The sequence below is a fragment of the Platalea leucorodia genome (assembly GCF_965183815.1).
Source record: "Platalea leucorodia genome assembly, chromosome: 9".
NCBI lineage: Eukaryota > Metazoa > Chordata > Aves > Pelecaniformes > Threskiornithidae > Platalea > Platalea leucorodia.
This window is the reverse complement of record NC_138831.1, coordinates 40,185,015-40,207,067: the sequence shown is the minus strand read 5'-3', so window position 1 is coordinate 40,207,067 and position 22,053 is coordinate 40,185,015. Positions and strand designations below refer to the sequence as shown.

The 22,053-nt window shown below is 41.4% G+C and overlaps 1 protein-coding gene across 7 annotated transcripts; it reads left to right on the top strand.

Moving 5' to 3' along the window:
- Positions 1-3,995: 3,995 nt before the first annotated feature.
- SLC30A4 (solute carrier family 30 member 4) lies at positions 3,996-21,337 on the top strand. Of its 7 annotated transcripts, XM_082322660.1 has the most exons (7): positions 4,015-4,598; positions 9,522-9,668; positions 15,023-15,176; positions 15,439-15,652; positions 15,945-16,050; positions 18,325-18,459; positions 19,143-21,337. In XM_082322660.1, the coding sequence occupies exons 1-7, from the start codon at positions 4,208-4,210 to the stop codon at positions 19,295-19,297; spliced, it is 1,302 nt and encodes a 433-aa protein (XP_082178786.1). In that variant the 5' UTR covers positions 4,015-4,207; the 3' UTR covers positions 19,298-21,337. The 7 variants fall into 7 exon arrangements, 4 of the variants coding, with proteins under 4 accessions (XP_082178787.1, XP_082178788.1, XP_082178789.1 ...); XR_014229296.1 differs by lacking the exons at positions 15,023-15,176; positions 15,439-15,652; positions 15,945-16,050; positions 18,325-18,459; positions 19,143-21,337 and adding exons at positions 12,650-13,042; positions 13,128-13,317; positions 14,657-14,746 and having other exon boundaries at positions 4,007-4,598; XR_014229294.1 differs by lacking the exons at positions 15,439-15,652; positions 15,945-16,050; positions 18,325-18,459; positions 19,143-21,337 and adding an exon at positions 14,661-14,792 and having other exon boundaries at positions 4,007-4,598; positions 15,023-15,035.
- Positions 21,338-22,053: the final 716 nt, after the last annotated feature.

The window sequence follows — 22,053 nt, the reverse complement described above, 5'->3', positions numbered from 1 at the left end:
CTGCTTCCAACTAAAACCACTGCGGGGTGGTCTGTCTTAGGGACATACCTTCTCCTGTACCTAATAAATCTGTATTTTATTTTCCAGACATCATGCAGGTTATTCACTACTTTTAGCTTTTGCTCCTCAGGAAATAGAATTCTGACAGCTAGTTTTTGTGTCTATGTCTGTCTCTGTAACTCCCCCAACAGTCTGTAAGAGTAACAATAACTTGCAAGTATATGGGTTTTTTTTATGAAAAAAACACTTACATGGTATGCTAGGATTTATATTTTTGTTCTCTTCTATCTGTAAAGGTCTTTTCAGGAAAGGCAGACATAACTATGGAAAGAAACCGATGAAGGAACCAGTCAGAAAGTGTTTGAATGCAGTATTTCCACAAAATCCCAAAACTTCCAAGAAAAGCAGGTAGTCCCGCTAATGCTTTTCAGAAACACACCGAGGCAAAAAATGGACTTTGGAGATGATCTGTCATCCTTAAAATTGACATTTTTAACAACAAGATTGTTGCAACTTCATTTATATTTTTCTTCATATGTATATTCTAATTAACTGTTGATCGCAATTATGTCACTATTCTGTCATCAGATTAAAAACTTACCTGTTTTTCTTTCTTTTTCTGCCTTTGCTTTAAAAAAGAGGCATCAAAGGCCTGGTATGAAGCCAGATTGCAACTGCAGGAACTTGTCCATTCACTTCAACAGACTCAAATCAAAATCTCAGTTACAACTGGTTACCAATTTTACTTAAAGTTTCTTTCAGTGGGGAAAAAAAAGAAACTTCTTTTGAAAGTTTCACTGGGAAAGACTTCTCAGCTTCCAGATGGAATTTCTAGTACGAACAAGTGAGATAATCACTCTGAAATAGTCTCACTTGAGATGTGGGTGTTTTGGATTTGTGCTCCTGCTTTGCTTGTTCAGGCCCTCCCACGTCTTGCAGAAATAGACTAAGGATTGGAATATAAAATTGGTGCTTGTTTTTCTAGATAAGTTAAAATATTTATCAACCCAAATGCTCCAGAAAAGGGGACTGATAGAAAGCCTCTCTTGTTCCTTTTCCTCTACAAAATGTTCTCTGTTTCACAGTAACTATTTCCCAAGTGCATTACCAAGTTCATTATTCTGTGAAGTATTAGGTAAGGTTTTTTTGGAAGAGAAAAAGATGTTTGAAAAGGAAGTTAAGTGAACCCTATAATAAGGAACATAAACATTTGGTTAAACTAACAAAAAGCACAGTTACCTGCTGGTGTAAATATTTAATTTCAAGGAGTTGTGCAAAATCAGTACTAACAGTACCATTGCTATCTAAAAATAAGATACTACACAACAACAAACTCCATAACCCATGGAGCCATACAATGAATCAGCTTTAATTAATCAGAAAGAAAATCATGCTGAGGACACCTCTTTATAATTAGCTGAATTGGATTTATAGTCCCTACACAGCAACAGAGCTACCCAAAGGAGACTGTGAAGAACCTAGACTCTTTAGCTGATGGCTCTTCTACCCATCCATGGGCAACAACGTTTGTGAATCTGCGTTTAATATCCTCTCATGCTTCCTTTCTTTCTCTCCTGGTCTCCTACAGTCCTCTGTTGTTTTCCTGCACTTATTTGCTCCTCCTAATCCTACAGAAATTCAACACTACTCTCTCTCTCCAGATGCTTGTCCAAAGTTTGTACACAACTTTCTAGCTTTCTTGCTGAGGTCTTGCCCTCCCAGCAAGATTGCAGGCTCATACACTGGAAAGCTGTTAAATTTCAAACTACTGGCAAGACAAATGCCAGTAAGTAAACAAGACTACAAAGGGAGTACGGCCTCGGCTGTCATAATAAAGACGTGGAGTGTAACAGGCTGTTGCAAAAGGCTGTGTTCAACAGAGGTTCATCTTGGCAACGTATGACTTGGTTCTTGACTTGACAAAACTTCGGAAAATCTGGTAAAAAGCAAACCAGCAAGCCTTGGTGCACTGGTTTAGGGTGTTAAGTCGCCCCAGCTACTACCCCTCCTCAGTGCTAGAAGTCTGTCCCTGTAGGAGGAGCAGCAGAATGGAGCATGAGCCTGTTCTTCAATCCCCCAATGCAAAGCCCAACATTTTAAGACGGAGTTTTACAAGCAGTTGTTTTAGCAGCTCCTACCTGGCCAGTCCTTCATGCCTGTGTGCCCTGGCTCACTTGTGCTGGTACAAGTGGTGAAACACAAAGTGAGTGAAATCACCCAGAGGAGAACAAAACCATAGGAGCGGCTGAACTGGAACACAGCTGGGAGTGGTTCCCTAGGCAGCAAGGCTGGCTTAACAGGTTCCCAGCCTTGACTGCTCATTCCGACTCCCACACTGTTTGCTGCCCCCTCAGTTGTCATATGGGTGTCTATGCAAGTGGTGATCACAGCTGCAGTCTCAGTTACACGTACAAACATATTCCAGCCCCCTCCAATATGTATTTTTTGATTCTGGCCCATTTCAGGGACCCAGTTCATTGGCCCCAAAACAAGTGTGCTGATAATCCTGCTGGGGGAATTACAAGGTGGGTGTAAGGGCCGGGGACAGCACCTCTTTAGCCACCTGAGGAAGAATGACTTAAGATTACATGCTCAGGACAATGGCCACATTGTAAAGTGGCAAGGGAGCTCAGACGAAGCATAATACTGTTTATTTTTGGACATCATTACGGAGAACAACAATAAGCAATCTCCACCCAAGGCCAGTTTACCACGCAGGACTCCCCTCCCGCAGGGCCTGTTCCCAGAAGGGGCTCGCTCCGCGCCCCGCGGCGCCGCCCCGATGCCTGCCAGAATCTGCTATCAGCCCTTGGCCAGAAAGGGAGTGCCCCTCTCCAAAATCTAGCGGTTCTATACAACTCCCCGGTCTTTACTTGGTAACTTCCTTCGACCAGGTCAAACCCCAGGATGTGCACTTTCCCTCAGGCCGGCGTGTTTTTCCAGAAATATTTATGATTTAGGAAACTGACTGACGCAGTAACAAGGCTGGAAATTAGAAGAACATTTCTAGTAATCAGACCAGCGAGGAGGGGGAATAACCTCTCACAGAATTAATAAAGGCAAAAATCTAATGACTGTTAAGTTAGGGCATGGTTATGAAAGGAATTTTACGACAGCAGGGCCTCTGAGGTTTGTTTCTCCCTACATCCTTTAAGGAATGTTCAGAAAGGCGCTTGTGATTCCCTACAGCACGACGCTGCCCTGATGGGAGCTCCTGGAAACGGTGTGAAGAACTGCGCCTTTGGCAGGGAAAGAAAGGAAAAAAAGCTACACGATAGAAAACTTGTGGCTTTTTAAAATTTGAAGCCAGAGCATGGAACTATGCAGTTCAGGCTTCCAGTGTACGTGCAAGCAGCTGCTTGATCACATTTGATCAGCATCAACAGATCATATTTGGGTTTTACGGCTTTCACGGGTGGAAGCCTCTCCCCGGCACGCCGTTTATCCGCCGAACGCGAACGCGCGTGGGGACGGGGACGGCCCGTGGGGCTACCGGGAGGCAAGCGCGGCTGCCGCAAGGCCGGGCGACCCCGCCGCCCTGCGAGCTCCGCGCCGGGCCCCGCCGCCGCCGCGGTCAGTGCCGGGCGCGGCCAGGCGGCGGGAGCGGGGCTCGAACCCGCGGCCGCCCGGCGCAGGCGCAGTGGCGGCGGGGGCCGCGGCCGTCCGCGGGCGCGCAGGGGAGGCCGGCTCCCGTCCGCCGGCCCGGCCGCGCCGCGCCCGCTGCCGCCGCCCTCCGCGGGGCCGGCCCAGGGGCAGCGCCGGGCGCGGGAGCGCGCAGGGATTCGGGCCGAGGCGCGGCGGCGTCCGGAGCGCGGCGCTGATGGCTGTGACGCGCGGGGCGGCGGCGGCGGCGGCGGCGCCGCTCCCCCTGCGCCGGCGGGGAGGCGGCCCTGCGCCCGTGACGGCGGGCTGAGCGCGGCGGGAAGGCAGGCGCGGGGCTGCGGGGCGACGGCGCCCGCGGCGCCTCACGGCTCGGTGCCGGGCGCGGCGGCGGGGGCGCTGCGAGCGCCGGGGGGCGGCGGCGCGGCTCGGTGGCGCCGGGGCGCTCCGCGGCTGAGCCCCGCGCCGCGTTCCGGCCGGCCTGCGCAGGGCCCGGCGGGGCGATGTAGGGGCCATGCCCTGACGGGACGGCGAGCGGACGGGCGCCGCCTGCGAGGGGGCAGCTGCGGATCGGCCGCGGCCGGCGGGGTCCCCGGGCGCCGCCGCTATGGCTGGGCCCGGCCTCTGGGCGAGCATCAAGTCCCTGCTGCGGAGGAGCGAGGACCCCCTGTTCCTGAACGACTCCAGTGCCTTTGACTTCTCGGACGAGGCGGGGGACGAGGACTTCCCCCGGTTCAACAAGCTCCGCGTGGTGGTGTCGGACGACGCCTCGGAGGCGGCCCCGGAGCCGCCGGTGAACGGGGCGCCGCTGGGCCTGCCCGCCGACGACGACTCCCTGCTGGAGCGGGACCTCGCCCTGCGCGGCGGCCGGGCCGGGCGGCCGGACCCCTGCAGCGGCTGCAGCAGCCGGCGGGAGCGCTCCAAGCAGAGGAGGGTGAAGAAGCGGCTGACGCTCGCTGCCCTCCTCTACCTCCTCTTCATGACGGGGGAGCTCATAGGTGAGTCGGGGGCAGCTTTTTGCCCTCTCCCCGGCCCGGGCGCCTCGCAGGCTGCTACGGCGCTCCGGCCGTGGCTGTAAATATTTGCTAAGAGAAACCGTCTGTCATTTAGAGAGATCAGAGAGATCAGCTGCCAGTTCAGAGAGTGAGAAGGAGCAAAGTCCACCTGTATTTTCCATGCAAGAAAGAAAGAGGAATTTGCAGCTTCCCTTACCCGAATCTCATCAGTCCCCCCAAATGGCATAAAATACACACTTTTTTGGTATGTCTAATGGCTTTTTATTTCTCCTGTTTTGTAAGTTTGTAAGGTGTTTTTAGCAAGGGAGAAATTGCATTTTATTGCATACATAAACACAATAGGATGGATAATTTTATCCTCAGTATTTTTTAATTCCTGCCACAAGATCTCGCTGTGTTTGCAACAAGAGAAGAAGAGGGAAATACAGTTTTTAAGTGTGACATCTACCATAATAATAACAAAACTAGTCTTGGGGGGTATTTGTCCCTGTTCACCAGATACAGCAATACGCTCTGTTACTTACAACTGAAAAGACAAATCCTGAGCTATCAGTAACAATCCAGTGAAGAAGCCACTCTCTTGACGGCTTCCTGATGTCCTACTGTGCTCTGGACTAGCAGGTGCAAAATAATAGGTATTTCGATGCTTCCATTACAACACTTAAGAATACAAAGTAGTTTGATTAAATTCTTTGTGCTTTTTGTTTGTTAGTACTTGGCAGAAGTAAGTATGGTGGGTTTTTACCTGGAAGTTTGTTCCTACATAAGCATCTGATTGATTGTTTTTGGTTAGAAGAATGGATCTGGTGCCCAAGTTCAGCTTTGATTACTCCCTCATAGAGGCATGCTATCATTTGCTGTTCAGGTTGAAGAGACCCTGTGCATTACACAGCCGTCTCTACAAGTCAGTGTCAGTGCTTTATTTAATAGGCTGTAGTGGCATAGGCTTGAAATAAAATTAAATTTGAAGGTTCCTTGGATGCATAGATAAACTATTAAATGTTATGCCTCTGCCATTATCTAATAATTTTTGCAAAGCATAGTATTTATCTTTTAATCTCTGTTCACTTATCAATTTAATATCAGTGTCCTGTTACCATCTGTCTTTGGGATATGTCCATGCCATTTGGGGCAAATGTCTGCCTGGTGCTGCTCAGCCTCCTGAAGAATGCTTAAACTCTCTCATCCACTTTCCCCTGGTCTGAAGTAGTGGGGAGCGTTACGCAGTGCCAGGACGCTGATGTGTACGTTGAGCCAGGTCTCTCTAGCAGCTATTACAATTAGTTGCTTTTAAATTGCTTTCATTTTAACATACAAGTCTAAATCAGAGCTAATCAGATGAATTATTGGCCATAATTCACCAGGAAAAAAAAAAAATCAAGTCACAGAAGCTTTCTGGAAGTACAGAACAGAGATGCCTCAGGTCTGGTAACATGGGACCTACGTCTTCCTCCTCACCTATGCAAATTTGGTCAGCAACAACTGAAGATCTGATGTGTGCTTGTGTGAAGTGAGCTCGTGCTCTTGGATCGCTTGTCCTAGGACAGCTGTGACTTGTATCTTTAAGACAGAAACTTCTACAAGATGGATAGGGAGCAAAATCATTGCTTGAGTATAAATAATACAGTTTGTCCCATGTACATAGAAAAAAATGGCTAGGAGAAATGGTCCGTTTTTCAGAGAGAGACCAGAGTACTGACTGTATCTGCACCAGTTTTATTTGGGGCCTTATTTTAGGAACGTGGCTTAATGGAAAAAAGTGGTTTCGTCCCTCAACATCTCTCAGTGTGTGGTTAGTCATTAATAACGCTGCCACAATACATCAGCTCATCACGGTTAAGAGACTTTGCATCAAACCTGTTGCAGGGATCTGGTTGAATGCCTCCATTTGCCCCCTGGCTCCGTTTTTTTTTCTCTGGCTGAGATTTTGGTTCACCATGAACTGAGGTAAATTTGATAAGTGACATAGTGTTATATCTCAGACCTAGACATCCTTTAACATGAGAGTGATTTTTTTTGATTGTATTCATATCAGAGTTCTGATATACGCTGAATTTAGTTCATCTGAAGGCCCCCTTACTGAATAATATGTCTGAGCTGTTGGCAGCTTGATGCTGAAGTCACTAAGAGTGTATCTGTTGGGGGCTTTGGATCCAATTCATGCTATTGTAGACCTCTCCACAGCTAGTGCAGGGAGAGCTATAGAAATAATAGGTGTTGAGAGTAAAAATACTCTCATCACTGTCACATCATCTGTTGTTTCTCCCTTACAGCCAGGACTCCTGCAAGCTGAGCTCAGGGTGGCGGATTTGTCTGTACAAGGCATTAGTGCTGTAGTGTGGGCTCATCCTCCTTGGGTTTGTGTGTGCTATTACCAGCCCTGTTTCATTATTTGGGCACTGAGGCAGACAGCGCTAAGGGCCAGACCCATAAAATATTCAGGCATCCAGCTTCCACAGAGAGTAAGTAGAGGGCTTGGGTGTCTCTGTACTTTTGTGGCTCTTGACCTGAATGACTTGTCGTAGGGCAAGTCTTCGGCAGCAGAACGAGTAATTAAAGATGGAGCCCTCGAGCCCTGGGTCAGTGCCCTACCTGGTCCATTTATTTCCCTCCAGCCCTGTGTTGTGTTCTGTCTGGTTGGTTTCAAATTTTGGAACTTTTTGAATTGATCTGTAGCTCAGGTATTTGGGAAACTTTGTTTGATCATGTAGGACGTTTAACTGACTTCTTTCCATGATCTTTGACAGATTTGAGTTTCTGAGAAAAAGGCAGAAGACCCTATCAGACAATTAAATTGTTCAGTAAAAATCTTTCTGCTGTCTGTTACTGATGTCAAGATGAAGGAAAGCTCATTACCCCAGCCCACCTCAGTGTTGCTTAATTTGATGAACAGTCGTTGTAAAAGTCAGATAACAACTTACGCTTTGTGGGAACCATTTTGCATCAAGAAACAAAAAACATATTGCAAGTCCTAGTTAGCTTTTCTGACAAGGTTTTGATGTTTTCAGCTATGTTTAGAGATTTCTAATTGATCGTCCATGAGGAGGACTGCTGTCCTTCACGGGTCACTGAAAATAGTGGTGAGCCATCAAGCTGTCTATTTGTAAAGGTTATAGATGTCTTTTTTTCCAAGTTGCCAATCGTGTTTAAACAGCCCTTAAGCAGTAGCTTTAACCAAGCAATGAACCAATACATTTGGAAACAGAGCACCTTTGATTTCAGAATTTCATAAATCTCAATTATGTTTTCTTAATCCCCATGCTGCACTACGGTTAGCTTCAATACCTGAATTCCTTCTTTATAATTTTATTTTTAAAGTCTTTAAAAGTGAGAGACGAGCTGAAATAGAATTGACTCATCTTGGACTGAAGCGATTCTCAAAATTAATACACGAGAATTATCGTACATACTTTAAATGATCACACATGTAAATTACTGAATTGAATGTCCGTAGATACAAATTATTGTTTCTTCTGTGTTGACTATAAAAGAGGCTGAGTTGCACATTTCTAAGTCATATTTTTTAAAATTATGTGAGAACACAAACTAACTCAGAACAGAAAGGCATAACTCATTTTACTCAAAAAGCTGCTGCATTGCTAAATCTTAAAAACTCATTATTTTTGAGCTGTGATGGCCTTTGGAAAATTTCAGCCTCAGAAGAATTTGACTTAGGAACTTATGAACAACTGAAGAAGGGGGGATGGAGGAAAGGAACTGGTTGAAATGTGGGGTGTTTGGTAGTTACCCACAGTACAAGCAATACGGCAGTATCAGCCATGCTGCTTGTCTTTGGCTGGGAGGAGAGTGCAGCTCTGTCCGCAGGTGTGTACGTACTAACACCCACAGCCAGAGGCTTTATGACTAGTCTTGAAAGCAATCAGTCAGTTGTGAATTCCCCTTTGCTATTTCCTCATGGTCAGCCTCTTCACTAAGACAGTTTTAATTGTATACGAAGATACCTTTACTGGAAATGTTAGTTGGAGCCTCCAGCCTGCCACATGGCACACCAGCTGCATGCTTTGCTCAGTAGAGTTTAGAGGCTGAATGACAATCTCAAGGTAAAAAGAGAAACTAAATGAGAGGTGAGCTGACACGAAAGATGTGATCTTTTCTGAGAAAATGGGCTTACCTTCATGCATATGTAAGACAGCTCAGCCTGTCCTTGATTCCCCTTTGGATAAGGGATGCTTAAGAGAGAGGCGCATTGTTTAAATCTCTCACCCATCTAATAGTGGCGTTAGCAATTGAATTGGAACAAAGATATTAACCTTTGATTTGAGGTTGTTTGTCTCAATGCAGCTCATAATTCCGAGAAAAAAATTATGGTAATAAATAACAAAGAAAAACTCTGTGCAAGTGAAAGTAATTGTCTGCAATATATATTGGCAGAACTTACACACCCCTGCCAGGACAGGGAATAATGAAGGTTAGAAGATAATGTAATAAAAATAAAAAAGGGGCAGGGTAAATTTCCCTGCCATTGAGTCATTAGATTTCTGTCCCTGTTCTGTAATGTCAAAATGTTTAACAGATGTAGTTTAATGAAAGGATCGGCTGATTAAACATACATGCAATAATATATAGAGAAAAGAGACAAAACTATTTTGGGCCTGATCTTGCAAACTCTATGATGCAAGTAGTCTCTGTGAGAATAACAGCAGTGAATCCTTTCTATGTTACTCTTAATAGAAAGCACACTTTACTGCACTTGTAACTATGGTAGCTTTAAATTATAGCATGGCATTTTGATTGTAATGGCAAACCCCCCCGTTTAGTGATTATAAGAAGGGCTCTCATGCACTTAATGCACTGTTCTGAAAATCAATAACTGAGCTGTGCCAAGAGGATATTATCTAGAATCATTAATGTCATACGTCCTGACTTTTCCAACTTTTTTTTCAGGTGGATATGTTGCTAACAGTCTAGCAATTATGACGGATGCACTTCATATGTTAACTGACCTTAGCGGTATTATTTTGACCCTGCTTGCTCTCTGGCTGTCTGCAAAATCTCCCACAAAGAGGTTCACTTTTGGATTTCATCGCTTAGGTATGTAGATATCAGCTTTTGCCATTAACAGAGTATTTTAAGCAACAACTGTAAAGATCACCTAATTCTAGAAGAATAGGTAACTAGGAAGAAAGTAGCAATAAACCTGAAAGTTGCTTTACGTTTAACACCATGACTCTAACGTCCTTTCACTGGCCATTGTGGATCTATTACATAGATTGTATTGCCACAAGGGAATGGATAATAAAAAATAATTTTTAAAATTTTAAACCTCAGCCAAAAGTGAAGTTTGATGGCAGAGTTTCATTCACTGGGAGCAGGATGAGTCTCCCCATCTCTGTGGAACTAGGACTTAGCAGATTCAGAGTTAAATTCTGAATGGTTAATTCATCTTCCATCTCAAAGAGGAAGGTTGGGGAATTGGATACATGGTGACATTGTAAATATGACTTCCTACAAATGAACCATGGCCTAAAAAGTTTAAAAAGGGTTCAGAGGAGGGAAGCTGTTCCCAGCAAGATGAAGGGTGGATATGCAGCTGTGTTTCGCAGTCCATCCATAGTTACTGGGCTGTTGCATTAGGTCAGGCGCCTGTGCACCTTTGTGCTTTGGAATTGAGGCTGTTGAGCAAGGGAGGGACACATTCTTCGGTCACTTACTGCTGTACCACTGTTACTGCTTGTGTGACACACTGAGGAGCTTGTTGGTGCAGGAGCTGTACGTGTCGGTTAGTTGTTGTTCATCACAGACTATTGCCAGTGCCCAGGATTTACAAAGTCCCATTGACTTCAGTAGACTTATGACACTAGAAAAAGGTCCTATTCAATGTGAAAAATGACATCTTAATCCAGAACTAAAGACTTCCGTAGAGCATATTATCAGAGAGCTCTGCCCTGCCAGAAGCCATGTAAATCAGTATTCCTCTTGCACCACACAGAGCAGAGGTCAAAATGCCCCATGGTTTCCAAAACAGTAAGTAACTTAACCTCTGCCCATTTTAGGTGTCTGTAAAAAGAAGCATAAACAGAATTATGTACTAAACCTCAGAATGGTATTTTCAGGATTCATTACTCCATGTTTGGAAATGTAATGATGATAAAGGGTGTTTTCACGTGGTTGCTAGCTGGATATAATAATTCATAATATATAGCTGCAGGTCTTGTAGACATTTTACCAAAAGCTTCAACCTTTATTTTTCATGAAATAGATCATTTCTAGTGTCACAGTTTGCTACCTCTGCTCTATACATTCTATAGCATATATTTTTCAAGGAATTTCAGAGTCTTGTGTAGTCATTATTTGCAATTCTTATTTTGGCTGCTAGAACAGCAGTAGAATTCAACAACTCCATCACTCCTAGTCATTTGTCATCAGTTAGTCACTAATGCATGAATGCATAACTCTGTATGCTAGCAAAGATCTTTGGGGCTTTAGCAAGAAAGCATTAACAATGCCAGCATTTCCCATTACAAACTTTTCTTTCAAGAAGTTTTAATTTTGGAATAGGAGCTCCCCTAATACTGAAACCTGACCTTGCAGGTATGCCCCTGGCATTTGCTCATACTCTCCAGAAGGATGTTTGCTAGCATTTATACATACTTTAACCCTACTTAAAAATAATTTGAGTAGTTTATGTGTCTTGGTAACTTTTCTAAAACTAAATAGTACATACACTGATCATACCATGGCCTAGCTTAAAACAGGAGTTAATCTTAAGAAAAAGAAAACAAACTTATTTAACCATTAAAATCTTACTCAGTTCTGTAAATTTTACAGACTTTTCAATTAATTAATTTGAGGGCTCCATAGCACTTCGCAAACACAAATCCCTGAGGATTCCTGCCACGTCACTTTCTGTACCTTTTTTTTTTTTTTTTCCATTTTAGTGCCAAGAAAAATACTGGCCAGACTGATCCACTGGTGCTCCATGGGCCAGAACTGGCCCATAGAATTAGTCCATATTGCCCACCATCTTCTCCCTGGGCACCATCTTCTGCCTGGGAGAAGCTACAGGGAGCAGCTTCTCAGTTCTGCAGCAATTACTCCTTCTTTTCTGTTGCCCAGTGCCAGTAGGTGGTCAAACGCTAGAACAGGTTGCGGAGTCTCCACAGTTGGAAATACTCAAAACCCAACTGGATGCAGCCCTGGGCAACCTGCTGTAGCTGACCCTGCTTTGAGCAGGACTACACAGTTTGCAGGGGTGCCTTTCTACCGCAGCCATTCCGTGCGAGTAGCAGCAGTGCAGCTCTCTCTGTAGGAGGATGACTACAGCCTGGGGGTCAGGGGAAGGGTTTCTGTGGCTGCAGTGAGGAAGGGGAAGTGGGTAAAGGCCCTGCAAGAGACCCCCAAACCTTGACCTAGGCTCTGCAAGTACAGAAGATGGGATGGTTCAAAATTACTATACAAAGTTTGTTAGAAGTCACATTTGCGAAATTTATTTGCCTGATTTTAGGCACCCAATCTGAGCGCTGTGGCCTGAGGGCCCAGTTTCACACATCAGTGAATGCTGGCAATGGAGCAAAGCTGCTTCTAGAGTATATCCTCCCTGTAACACATTTTTCCAAATAACCTGTATGTAAGAAGCTTGTCAGCAATTAATATGAGCTCAACAATAGCTTGAATTTCATGAGAGAGATGTTAAAACATGACAGAATGTTAAAAATAGGGTACAGATTGAGCATCTGTCACAGAAAAAATGCGGAGCATTTGTTTAAAGCAGGGAATATGTGCAAGAACTATCTCATTGCTGACCTGCTTTGCATTAAGTTTTAAGATAATCTATATGTACAGTAAGCATGAAAACGTTCTAACGAACAGTGTTTCTGGTGCTCATTATTACTTTTGTTTGCAGAATGATGAATTTTCAATCTTGTTCCCATAAACATTGCATTGTAAAGACAACAGACCTATTAGTTGTTTAGTCAAATTCCAGAAGGAAATTAGCACTAGTTTTCATTTATTTGAATTCTCTTTGAATACGTAATATGTGTGCTCCATCTTCAGTTTTATTCCATTTTCAGTGGTGAAAAGGAAGCTGACAGATTCAGGAATGGGTTAGAAAAGTGAAGACAAAATAAGAGAAATTGCAGTCATGTCTAAGAAGGATTATATTCTTGAAGCCAAAAATAGTTCCGTTTCACCACCAAGTGGAGATACCTCCTTCTCAGCAAGACACTGAGCAGATTTAAGCATAGATATGGAACCTGGCATTTTTCCATTGCTGCAGAGACAATGTTAGTAATGACAGAATCAGTCAGTCCACTGAGACAGTGCTTAGTTCATTTCAGAAGAAGTGAAAGATCTCAGCACAAATCTACAATGCTGACATGACAATGACTCCGTGAAAGAAACTGCAAGGAAAACACTGGTTTCCGTTGCAGAAAACATGGAAACCACAATATGTTACTTCTCTGGTAAATGCTAATGTGCTAAGGCTTCACAAATTTTTTAAAAAGCATTCTGGAAAACCTTCTAAGCAATGTATTATTTTCTTTTAAGGCTGTTGCCCTGAATAATCTGCCTGCTTTGTACAGAACACTATCACTTGCATGGATATTTCCAGGATTTTTCATGTTGCTCTGAAATCATCTGAGATTGTGACAGTTGCCTTTCAGAGCCTTGTTACTGCCTGGTAATGCTGGTACTCATCCAGGCATTGACACGCTACTGAACAGCTGAATGCGTTGGTGTGAGTTTCTTCTCCCATAACGTTAAAAATTCAGTGGATGGATCAAGTGATTTTGGTGATATTAAAATGCTTATATAGCTGCATGTTTTTTACTGTAATAGTCAATAAATAAAATTAACGGTCCTGTGTTAGAAATGACACCTTCTGCAGTAACCAAAGTTGTACAATACACTGACAGATTCAAAGCAGAGGGAGAAGGGAGGCAATTCTCAGATCAGTATTCTTAGAGCTATGGTACAGCCAAGAGCAAAATCTTGCCCTTACTGGGGAAATAAATCAGGGCAGTATGTGTGGAACAAGGGGGAAGAACAACCATTACAGTTCCAAGTAAATTAATTCCAACTCTGATCTTTGAATTCACACAGGAGGGCTAAGATCCCAGTGATCCATCTGGCAGGTGACAGTAATGAGCATTATGCGTAATGATTACAGATTACTCGGGCATGGCTGCGGATTTCCATGCAATACAGTGGAGCCAGCATTAAGGTTTTCCCAGTGCTTTTTGTAAAGCCCTGTATTAAGTTGCTTATAACTGAGACATTCTTAACTGGGCCAGTGTTTTCTCTGTCAGGTATCTTGCCTTTTTTTTTTTTTTTTTTTAAGTTTCAGCTGCAACAGGGCAATCATTTTCAGAATATGAAACTAGAGGGTAGAAGTATGTTTATGTTAAAAGGAATGTAGTGACCCATTTGGAAGTACCTATATTCTTTATAGTAGGACCTTAAAACTGTAGTGTGGACTCATCCTTCTCAGGTTAATGTATGCTATTACCAGCCCAATTTCATGACTTGGGTACTGAGGCAGACAGCACTAAGGTCCAGACCCATAAAATATTCAGGCTGATTTACCTCACATCAGAACAGTGGGAACCTTGGAGAGAGCTCTAACCACTTTCCACAGATGTAAATGGCAGTGGGAGATGCAGGAAAATGGAATATTAAGAGTTTTTATTAACTTTCTAATTTTCTCTTTATGTAGATGTATGTGCCCTATTGAAAGTCGCTACTGATCAGATAAAATTTCCACACCAAAGTGTTGGTCATAACACTCTTACTTTTGTGAAATATGAGTATTTGGTAAACATTAGATAATGTTAAAACAGCGTATTACACCAATACAGAAACTTATATTAAGGAATCCTTCATAGCTGAAGTCTGTAACAAATAATGCATATGTACAAGAAGTTAGGAGTAATATGTCTGACAAGTTTGTACTGTTCAGTTTCTTAATCTTTTTATAATTTTCTCTTCATCCTAAATACAAAAGGATCTATAAAAGTAATTTCTAAATCCAGCTTAATACTGGGGACAGCTGAAGTCAAGCTTTCTCTTATTTGTAGGTAGGCTGGTGATGTTTGAGACCGCCTGTCTTCCTCTCCCCTGGACAGGGCCTTTGTCTGCGGTTTCTCAGGCGAAACTTCTGGGTTGTCTGAAGAAGTCACAGTCATCGCCCATGCAGAAGTTTTCAGAGAAAACGTAATTTGGGGATGTACTGACAGGGAAACATGAAGGAGTTGATTAGAACAAACTCCATTTGCTAATCCTATTTTACAAGTTTTATTTACCACGCAACTCGTTAGTTGTGCATTAGTGTTATAATACACATAAAATAGTTAAAATAGTTAAGGCTCTGTCCGCATTCTAATTTGGAAATAGAAATAGATCTGAGACTCACTTTTGTAATGTTGTTTCCTTTCTGTTTGCAGAAGTATTGTCAGCCATCATTAGTGTATTGCTGGTCTATATCCTTATGGCATTCCTCTTGTATGAAGCTGTTCAAAGAACTATCCATATGGACTATGAAATAAATGGCGATATCATGCTGATTACAGCAGCCGTTGGTGTTGCAGTTAACTTAATGTAAGATCTCCCTTTCTCTCCATTAACATTCATAAATGTATTTCTGAATAAGCTACTAATTCATTCATGGCCTGTAACTTTCTCATGGGATGTAATTTTGCTAGACCTCTTCATTTTCATTAATAAGACAAGAAATGATACTGAGTATTATTTTTTCAATTCTTTGGTTTAAAAGGAAAGAAAAAGAAAAAAGCAACAAAAAACCCCACCCACCAAACCCTCAAGCCTGTTTCTTGGAGTGTTTTTCTTCTTTCACTTTCAGAATGGGTTTTTTGCTGAATCAATCTGGACACCTTCACTCCCACTCCCATTCCCACCCTCACTCTCACGTACCTCAATCGAACTCTCCTAACACAGCCCACAGCAGTAGCCATGGACACAGCAGCCTTGCCGTGAGAGCAGCATTTGTACATGCCCTTGGGGACCTGGTACAAAGTATTGGTGTGCTCGTAGCTGCATATATCATACGCTTTAAGGTAAGGAATGGCTGCTCTTTGAGGCAGGGTGGATTTTCAACTCCGGTGATTAAATTAAAAAGGGACTTGTTTTTTTAAGTTATTAAAAAATACTGTGTGATATTCTATTATAAGCTTTGTATATTCTTGGAAAATAAGCAAAGACTATCTCTATTATATATTTTGTACCTATTCAAACAAAAAGAAATATTCATGAAAGTTGGAGCTAGAAGTAACTGCATTTTCTGAGACACATTTTTGTAAGTGAGCTTATTTTCATACATGCTTTAACACTTTGGAACCTCCCTTGCAGCCAGAGTACAAGATTGCTGATCCTATATGTACATATGTATTCTCCATACTGGTGGTTTTGACAACAGTTCGAATTCTGTGTGACACAGGAGTTATTATTCTGGAAGGTAAGACCTGTGCACATGTCAAATACCAGTGAGCACTGGCACTTTTTTGACATCATGATCACCGTCTCTAACAAAGTGGATTGTGTCTGGAGACCTGTTTATCCTTTAGTCTGTTGGTTCTTGATGGCTCGTCTAAGTTGCAGCAGTCTTTAGGTGTCTTTGTCCTCTGCAGTGAAATGTACAGAACTTTCTTGGGTGTCTGCAGTGGCTGTCAGCTAAACTAAGTGAACATTTACCCAGACTCAGTTCTACACTTTCACTTTAATTATTGTAAAGTTAAAGTGAATGTGAATGTGAATGCATGTAAAAGGAGGAAGCAAGCTTAGGCCAAATGGCTGGACAGGTGGTTCATGCCTCCCCTGTCTTCCCCTTTTCCACAAGCGCTGTTGTATTACTTGCGTGCTTCTACTGTTACCATAGGGGAAGATACAAGTAAAGAGTGGTGTAAAAAGGAAGAAGAAAAAAAAAGAAAGAAAAAGCTGAACAAAAGCTGAAGAATCTTATCTCATGGTGACTTAGAGGGAAAGATGCCAGCAACATTCTTTGTGTTATTATAGCTAACATGCCAACTCTTACTGCTTGATCTAGTACTTTTACCTTATGAAAGTGAAAATGTTAAGGATGGGAGAAAAATCCTAGGTTTTAGCTGTACCTTCCTAGCTGTCTCGTGAGCTATTATTGACTTAACTTTTATTATGTTACGAGGTTAAATCAAGGACCTAAAAATCTTCAATGTCAAGTGCTTTTGCTGTCACTTAGAAGGGAAAAAAAAATCCAACAAAATGGAAGCTTACCAAGAAGGCAATGCTAAAATTTGCTTAAGAAACCTCAATTAGCTCTGAGGCAATAGCTAAGATTTAGCTGAAGAAAACATAAGACAAACTAATCGTGTATCAGATTCCAGATGTTTGAGGTGTAGCCTAGGTATCCCAGTTGTCATAAAAATCTCCACATTAATGATGCTATTAGAAGTGATGATAGGTGAGCTTTATGTATTCTAGGGAATTTTTCCAGCTCAAATTCGGGGTCTCCAGAGAATGGACTTGCATTTATATTGGAGACTACTGCTACAACATCAGGGTCTTTGGAGTTGTATCAGCTTTCAGTATTCATTTTAACTTAAGTTTCATTGTTATACTAGGAATGCTAAATTAAAAACTTAAATTATTATCTAATACAAGCAATGATATTCTAGCTTTTAATATAGATTTATAAGGCAGCATGGAAGTCTATCAACAGCATGATGTGAGATACCAAAATTTAAGTCCATATTTCCTGGGAAAAAGCAAGCTGTAGAAATAATAACCAGGCAGTTAGCTAGTTATTTATCAGCTAAATAATTTTCTGTTAGTCTTCACTAGAAGGAAAATTTTGTCTAATATGAGACGACCCTAGACACTGAACTTTCAAAAGAGTTGGTACTGGAACTAACAATTTAAAAGACAGGCATCAGGTTCAGAGAGGAGTCATCCAAAAATTTGAAGAAATTTGAGAAGCAAGTGGCTGAACTCCTCATAGTATATATAATCAAACTTCATAAAACTGGAAGATCAGCAGTAAAAAGCTATGATAGAAACAGAACTATTCAGAAACAGAGTTTATTCAGTATTTTTGTACTAGTTTTTGAGCCCATGTTGATCATCTAAAATTTTGATTCTGCCCGTTGTACAGCTAAAGGGTGGAATAGGGAAGCTATAGAGGTGCTATAGCTGCTGAAAATACTATGATGTCCAGAAGGACTTGGTCAGTGCAATTACTGATTTGCCAAGATGCCATGCTATAAGACAAAAGTCATACGTGTTAACCACTACAGATGGATTACCATGGGCGTTTGAAAATGATACCAGTTACCTGAAGAGAGAAGTTTCAGGAGACAGTACGAGGCAGGCCCTAGCTTTTTTTTTTTTTTTTTTAGATTCTGACCTTAGAGTCTGGTCTAAGCAGTTACTAGGGGTTAGAAGCTGCAGTAAAGTTGGCTGCACAAGGACATTGCTCCAAAGGATCTAATGCTAGCTATTGCCAGAGAGCCGATTCTGGACAGGAGAAATTACATTTGAGACAACATTGTACAATTCCTCTACAACTTCTGTACCCATACTGAACTTAATATGCCAGTTTGCATATTCTTCTCTATCGATAACTTAGAAGTTACTAATCACTTCCAACAGCACAAATTACAAACTCGTTTGACATTGAGATCTGTCATGACATTTTAAAGGTCACTGAGAGTTTGCAGAAGACAGAATTAATTTTATCTCATGTTTGGTATCACAGGAGTTCCAAGGCATTTAAATGTGGATCGCATTAAGGAAGACTTGATGAAAATTGAAGATGTTTATTCTATAGAAGATTTAAATGTTTGGTCTCTCACTGCAGGAAAAACAACTGCCATAGTCCACTTGCAACTAGGTAAGCTGCTGTATAGCATAATTCTAAATTAAATCTAAGTGTAGGAAAAAAAACCACTTTATCTTCCTATTGTTATTTAAGTTGAACCAGGCAATATCATTCTGGGAAAAAATAATTTAACAACTATGGGTTTGTACAGCAAGGTATAGAATGCATTGGCCCAGAAAGACACAGTGTAAAAGAAAATGTGCAAAGAAAATATATTCATACTGAAATATCCAGTACAGATTCTTTGGGTAGGGATTAAAAAAATACAAAAAAGAAAAAGGATTTCTTCTCAGAAGTTCCCTTATTTTGTCCAGGGAAAGACAGGGTGAAGTTCTAATGTGGAACAATCTGACATATGAAAAATAAATATGTTTTGCCAAAACATGTTGATTTAGACATCTAACAGTACTACGGATATTAATTCTTAGTAAGAAAGCTCATTTTTTTGGGTGGGGGTGGAGAGTGGTACCTAACACACACAATTTTATCAAGATGTGTCTAGTTAGAGGATATAGACCTAAAGGTGTAAAATAATATATAGAGAGTACATAGTGACCACAGAACAATATTAAATTAATACATGAGTGTGAACAAAGATTATTCTAGGTGATAACACCGTGGAAACTTTAAGAACAGCTGGATTGTTCAGGTTTCTTGAGGAGTGAATTCTATTAATTATTTTCTTGGTCTTCTAGTTCCTGGTAGTTCATCTAAATGGGAGGAAGTTCAGTCCAAGGCCCGACAACTGCTGCTGAACACGTTTGGGATGTACAAGTGCTCTGTCCAGCTTCAGAGCTACAAACAGGAAATGAGCAAAACCTGCGCAAGTTGTCAGAGTTCCAGTGCCTAATTTCATATGTTTTGGGAACTGCTGCCTTATTCTTTATCTTGTAGTCAAAGACTGAGAGCAATAAATGCAAAGTGAAAATGATCAAATAGAAACCATTGATATGTGGATTTGTACCATGTAACATGCAGCGGGGAGAACTGGTGCTGCAAAAAGTGCAGTGGTTGCCCTACAGAACATGTATTTCACTCTCTCCCTTGTACCGGATTATTTAACTTCTTATGATTTTGAGACAAAGCTGTTTTCAGATTATTGTTTACAAACTGCAATGTGGCTCTGCAGATACCTCACAAATTACAGTCCAATATTGTCCTTTAGGAACTACGTACCACAAAATACCTGCACTCCAAATGGAGCATCAAGTATTCAGTATTTCAATTAAAGTCTCTAATGCTGATCATGCCAGGGTTCCATAATATCTCATGAGCCCTGAATTCATTATACACTATTTTTGCAATAGCAATTTTCATACAGTATCTTAAACTATAATGTACACAGTGCTAGTTGAATTCTTTTGGAAACTGTCTGTTGGAGACACTGCAAAATACAGAATTTACTGTACCCAGACCAGAAAGTTAGCTTTAATCTGGGCCTTTGGAGATCCAGACAAGAAGATCCTTGCCCAGACTTCTGGTATTTAACTAGAGACCCAACACTGGACCCAAAGTGTTCTAAGTGATCAGTTATCTTTAATGTATTTTAGAATAGGGTTTATACATTAGGAACAGGTTATTTATTTTACCAAGTTTTGACTTGTAAGATGAATTTATTATTAATAATCCTGAATGTCTAAACCAACATTTGATTCACATTAAAAGGCCAGTTGATTAGCATGCATTCTAATTATAATTAATAAATGTCCTGTAATTGATCATTTTTCCATGATTGTTTTGTTTTAAAAGAAAAATCAAATGATAGAAACGATGCTTGACATGGAGATACTCTCAAACGCAATCTGTAAACATGCAAAATACTCGCATCTTCTAACAGGAAAGTGGGGAGCAGAAGTTTTAGATATGTGCTATTCCCTCAGTGACAGATCTCTGACCTTTTCGTCTTTGCTTTGAGCAGAGTATGGCAGCATCCTGACTGGAAGGCCACTGCAATAGCAGTCCCTCACTACTTAGCTTTATGAATAAAGCAAAACCCAAGAAAGTTCAGTAATGTAATCGCGTTGGACAACAATATCCTAATATTGTGTTGGACAACAAAATCATAACAACCTACAGAGGTAGAAAGGCCTTTTCTTATTTACAGAGGGATGAGGCAATTTGAAAAGACTATTCATCCTCAAAGTCCACAAAGCTGAATTGCTTAGTCTCACGGTTCTGCAGAACTTCCACTGATGTCAAAAGTAGTTCTGTATGTGGATCAGAAAGGAAAATTTTTGCCCAGTAATGGATATTGTGATATTCAGCTGTGAATACTTAAGCTATTGTCTGTTTTGAAACTTGCTAGGGTTTCACATCTTCATCAGGCTGATTTATACCTGCAATTGGTGGTAACAATCTTGGCTTCTTTTCTCCCCTTTTTTTGAGGCAGGGGTCACATGATGAGTTTTGAGAGGTGAAAACTGACAGCACAGTATTAATTTGGACAAAGTGCACATAACACTGGATTATGTTTGTATCTGTTCTGGCAAGAAATGGGAACACGTGAGTACAGCATGGGAGCACATACAGCTCAGAGGCAAAGTAGCACTGTACTGGGGAAGTTAATGCTTCAACACAAACACTATCATTAATTAAGCCATATCACAGTTCATGAAAAATGTGCATCCCATCCTTACAAACTTACTGGAAAACAATACCACAAACAAACAACAGGTATTTTGCACATACTAATACTCAAATAGGTTTTAATTAAATTGGAATTTACAGTTGCTGTAATTAGAAGTTGAAGTACAGTAGACGTATTTGGAGTTTTTTTTTATTGTAATAATTTACTACACATTTGTCTAATTGAAGAAAAAAGAAATGTGTTGCTTTATTGTGGGTTTTATTAAATCAATGATTAAACTTCACATTGTTGTCTTATAAAATATTTATTTGTATTGCTGTCTCTTGTCATCATTTTGGATTCTTACAGCAGCTGGTTTTTGAAGTGTCTGAACACTCAACCTTAGCTCAGTTTGGAGATGCTATATATAGAATGAATTATGTCTCCCTCTTGAGTCGGAACAATTTAAGTCTTGTTATTTCCCGTGCAGTAATTGCACTTTAAAAAATATAAGCTGACAAAGCATGGTGAAGGAGCAACCATAAAACAACTGGCAAAACATTCTTGAAACCCTACCTTCACCCTTGAGGGGCCCTTGTTATCAAAGCCTATAGACTGGAAGGCGTTCAGAGAAAAAGCGACAGAAGATGAAATGAGAATCAAGAATAAAAGAATGAATGCATCCATCTCAGGGAGACCCTGAAGTGTACGTGCCCTGTTTTAAGCTCTAACTAAGCTCACATGGAGATTTATATCTGTGTGGTCTACCTCTAATCCTTTTCTTATTCTTTATAAATTATTCAGGGCACAGGTTGTCTGGCACTGGTATGTTTAATGTAAGAATCCAGTATTCTTCTGAATCTGCTATTAATCAACATCAAAAGGAATATGCATATTATCACTTATAATACTCCTAGTGATGGAATAAATGAGCACAACAGAACTATAAAAATAACCGAGTAGAAATAGGTAGTACGCTTACTTACAAGGATAGAGAAATATTCAGAAAATAACACTGGTTTGCAAATAAACTACCAGGA

Bases quoted from the DNA above. Each gene is read 5' to 3' on its own strand.
- SLC30A4 (XM_082322660.1), top strand. From the start codon at position 4,208: ATGGCTGGGCCCGGCCTCTGGGCGAGCATCAAGTCCCTGCTGCGGAGG. The intron at 4,599-9,521 runs GTGAGTCGGGGG...CTTTTTTTTCAG, and splicing joins CATGACGGGGGAGCTCATAG to GTGGATATGTTGCTAACAGT. The intron at 16,051-18,324 runs GTAAGACCTGTG...TTGGTATCACAG, and splicing joins AGGAGTTATTATTCTGGAAG to GAGTTCCAAGGCATTTAAAT.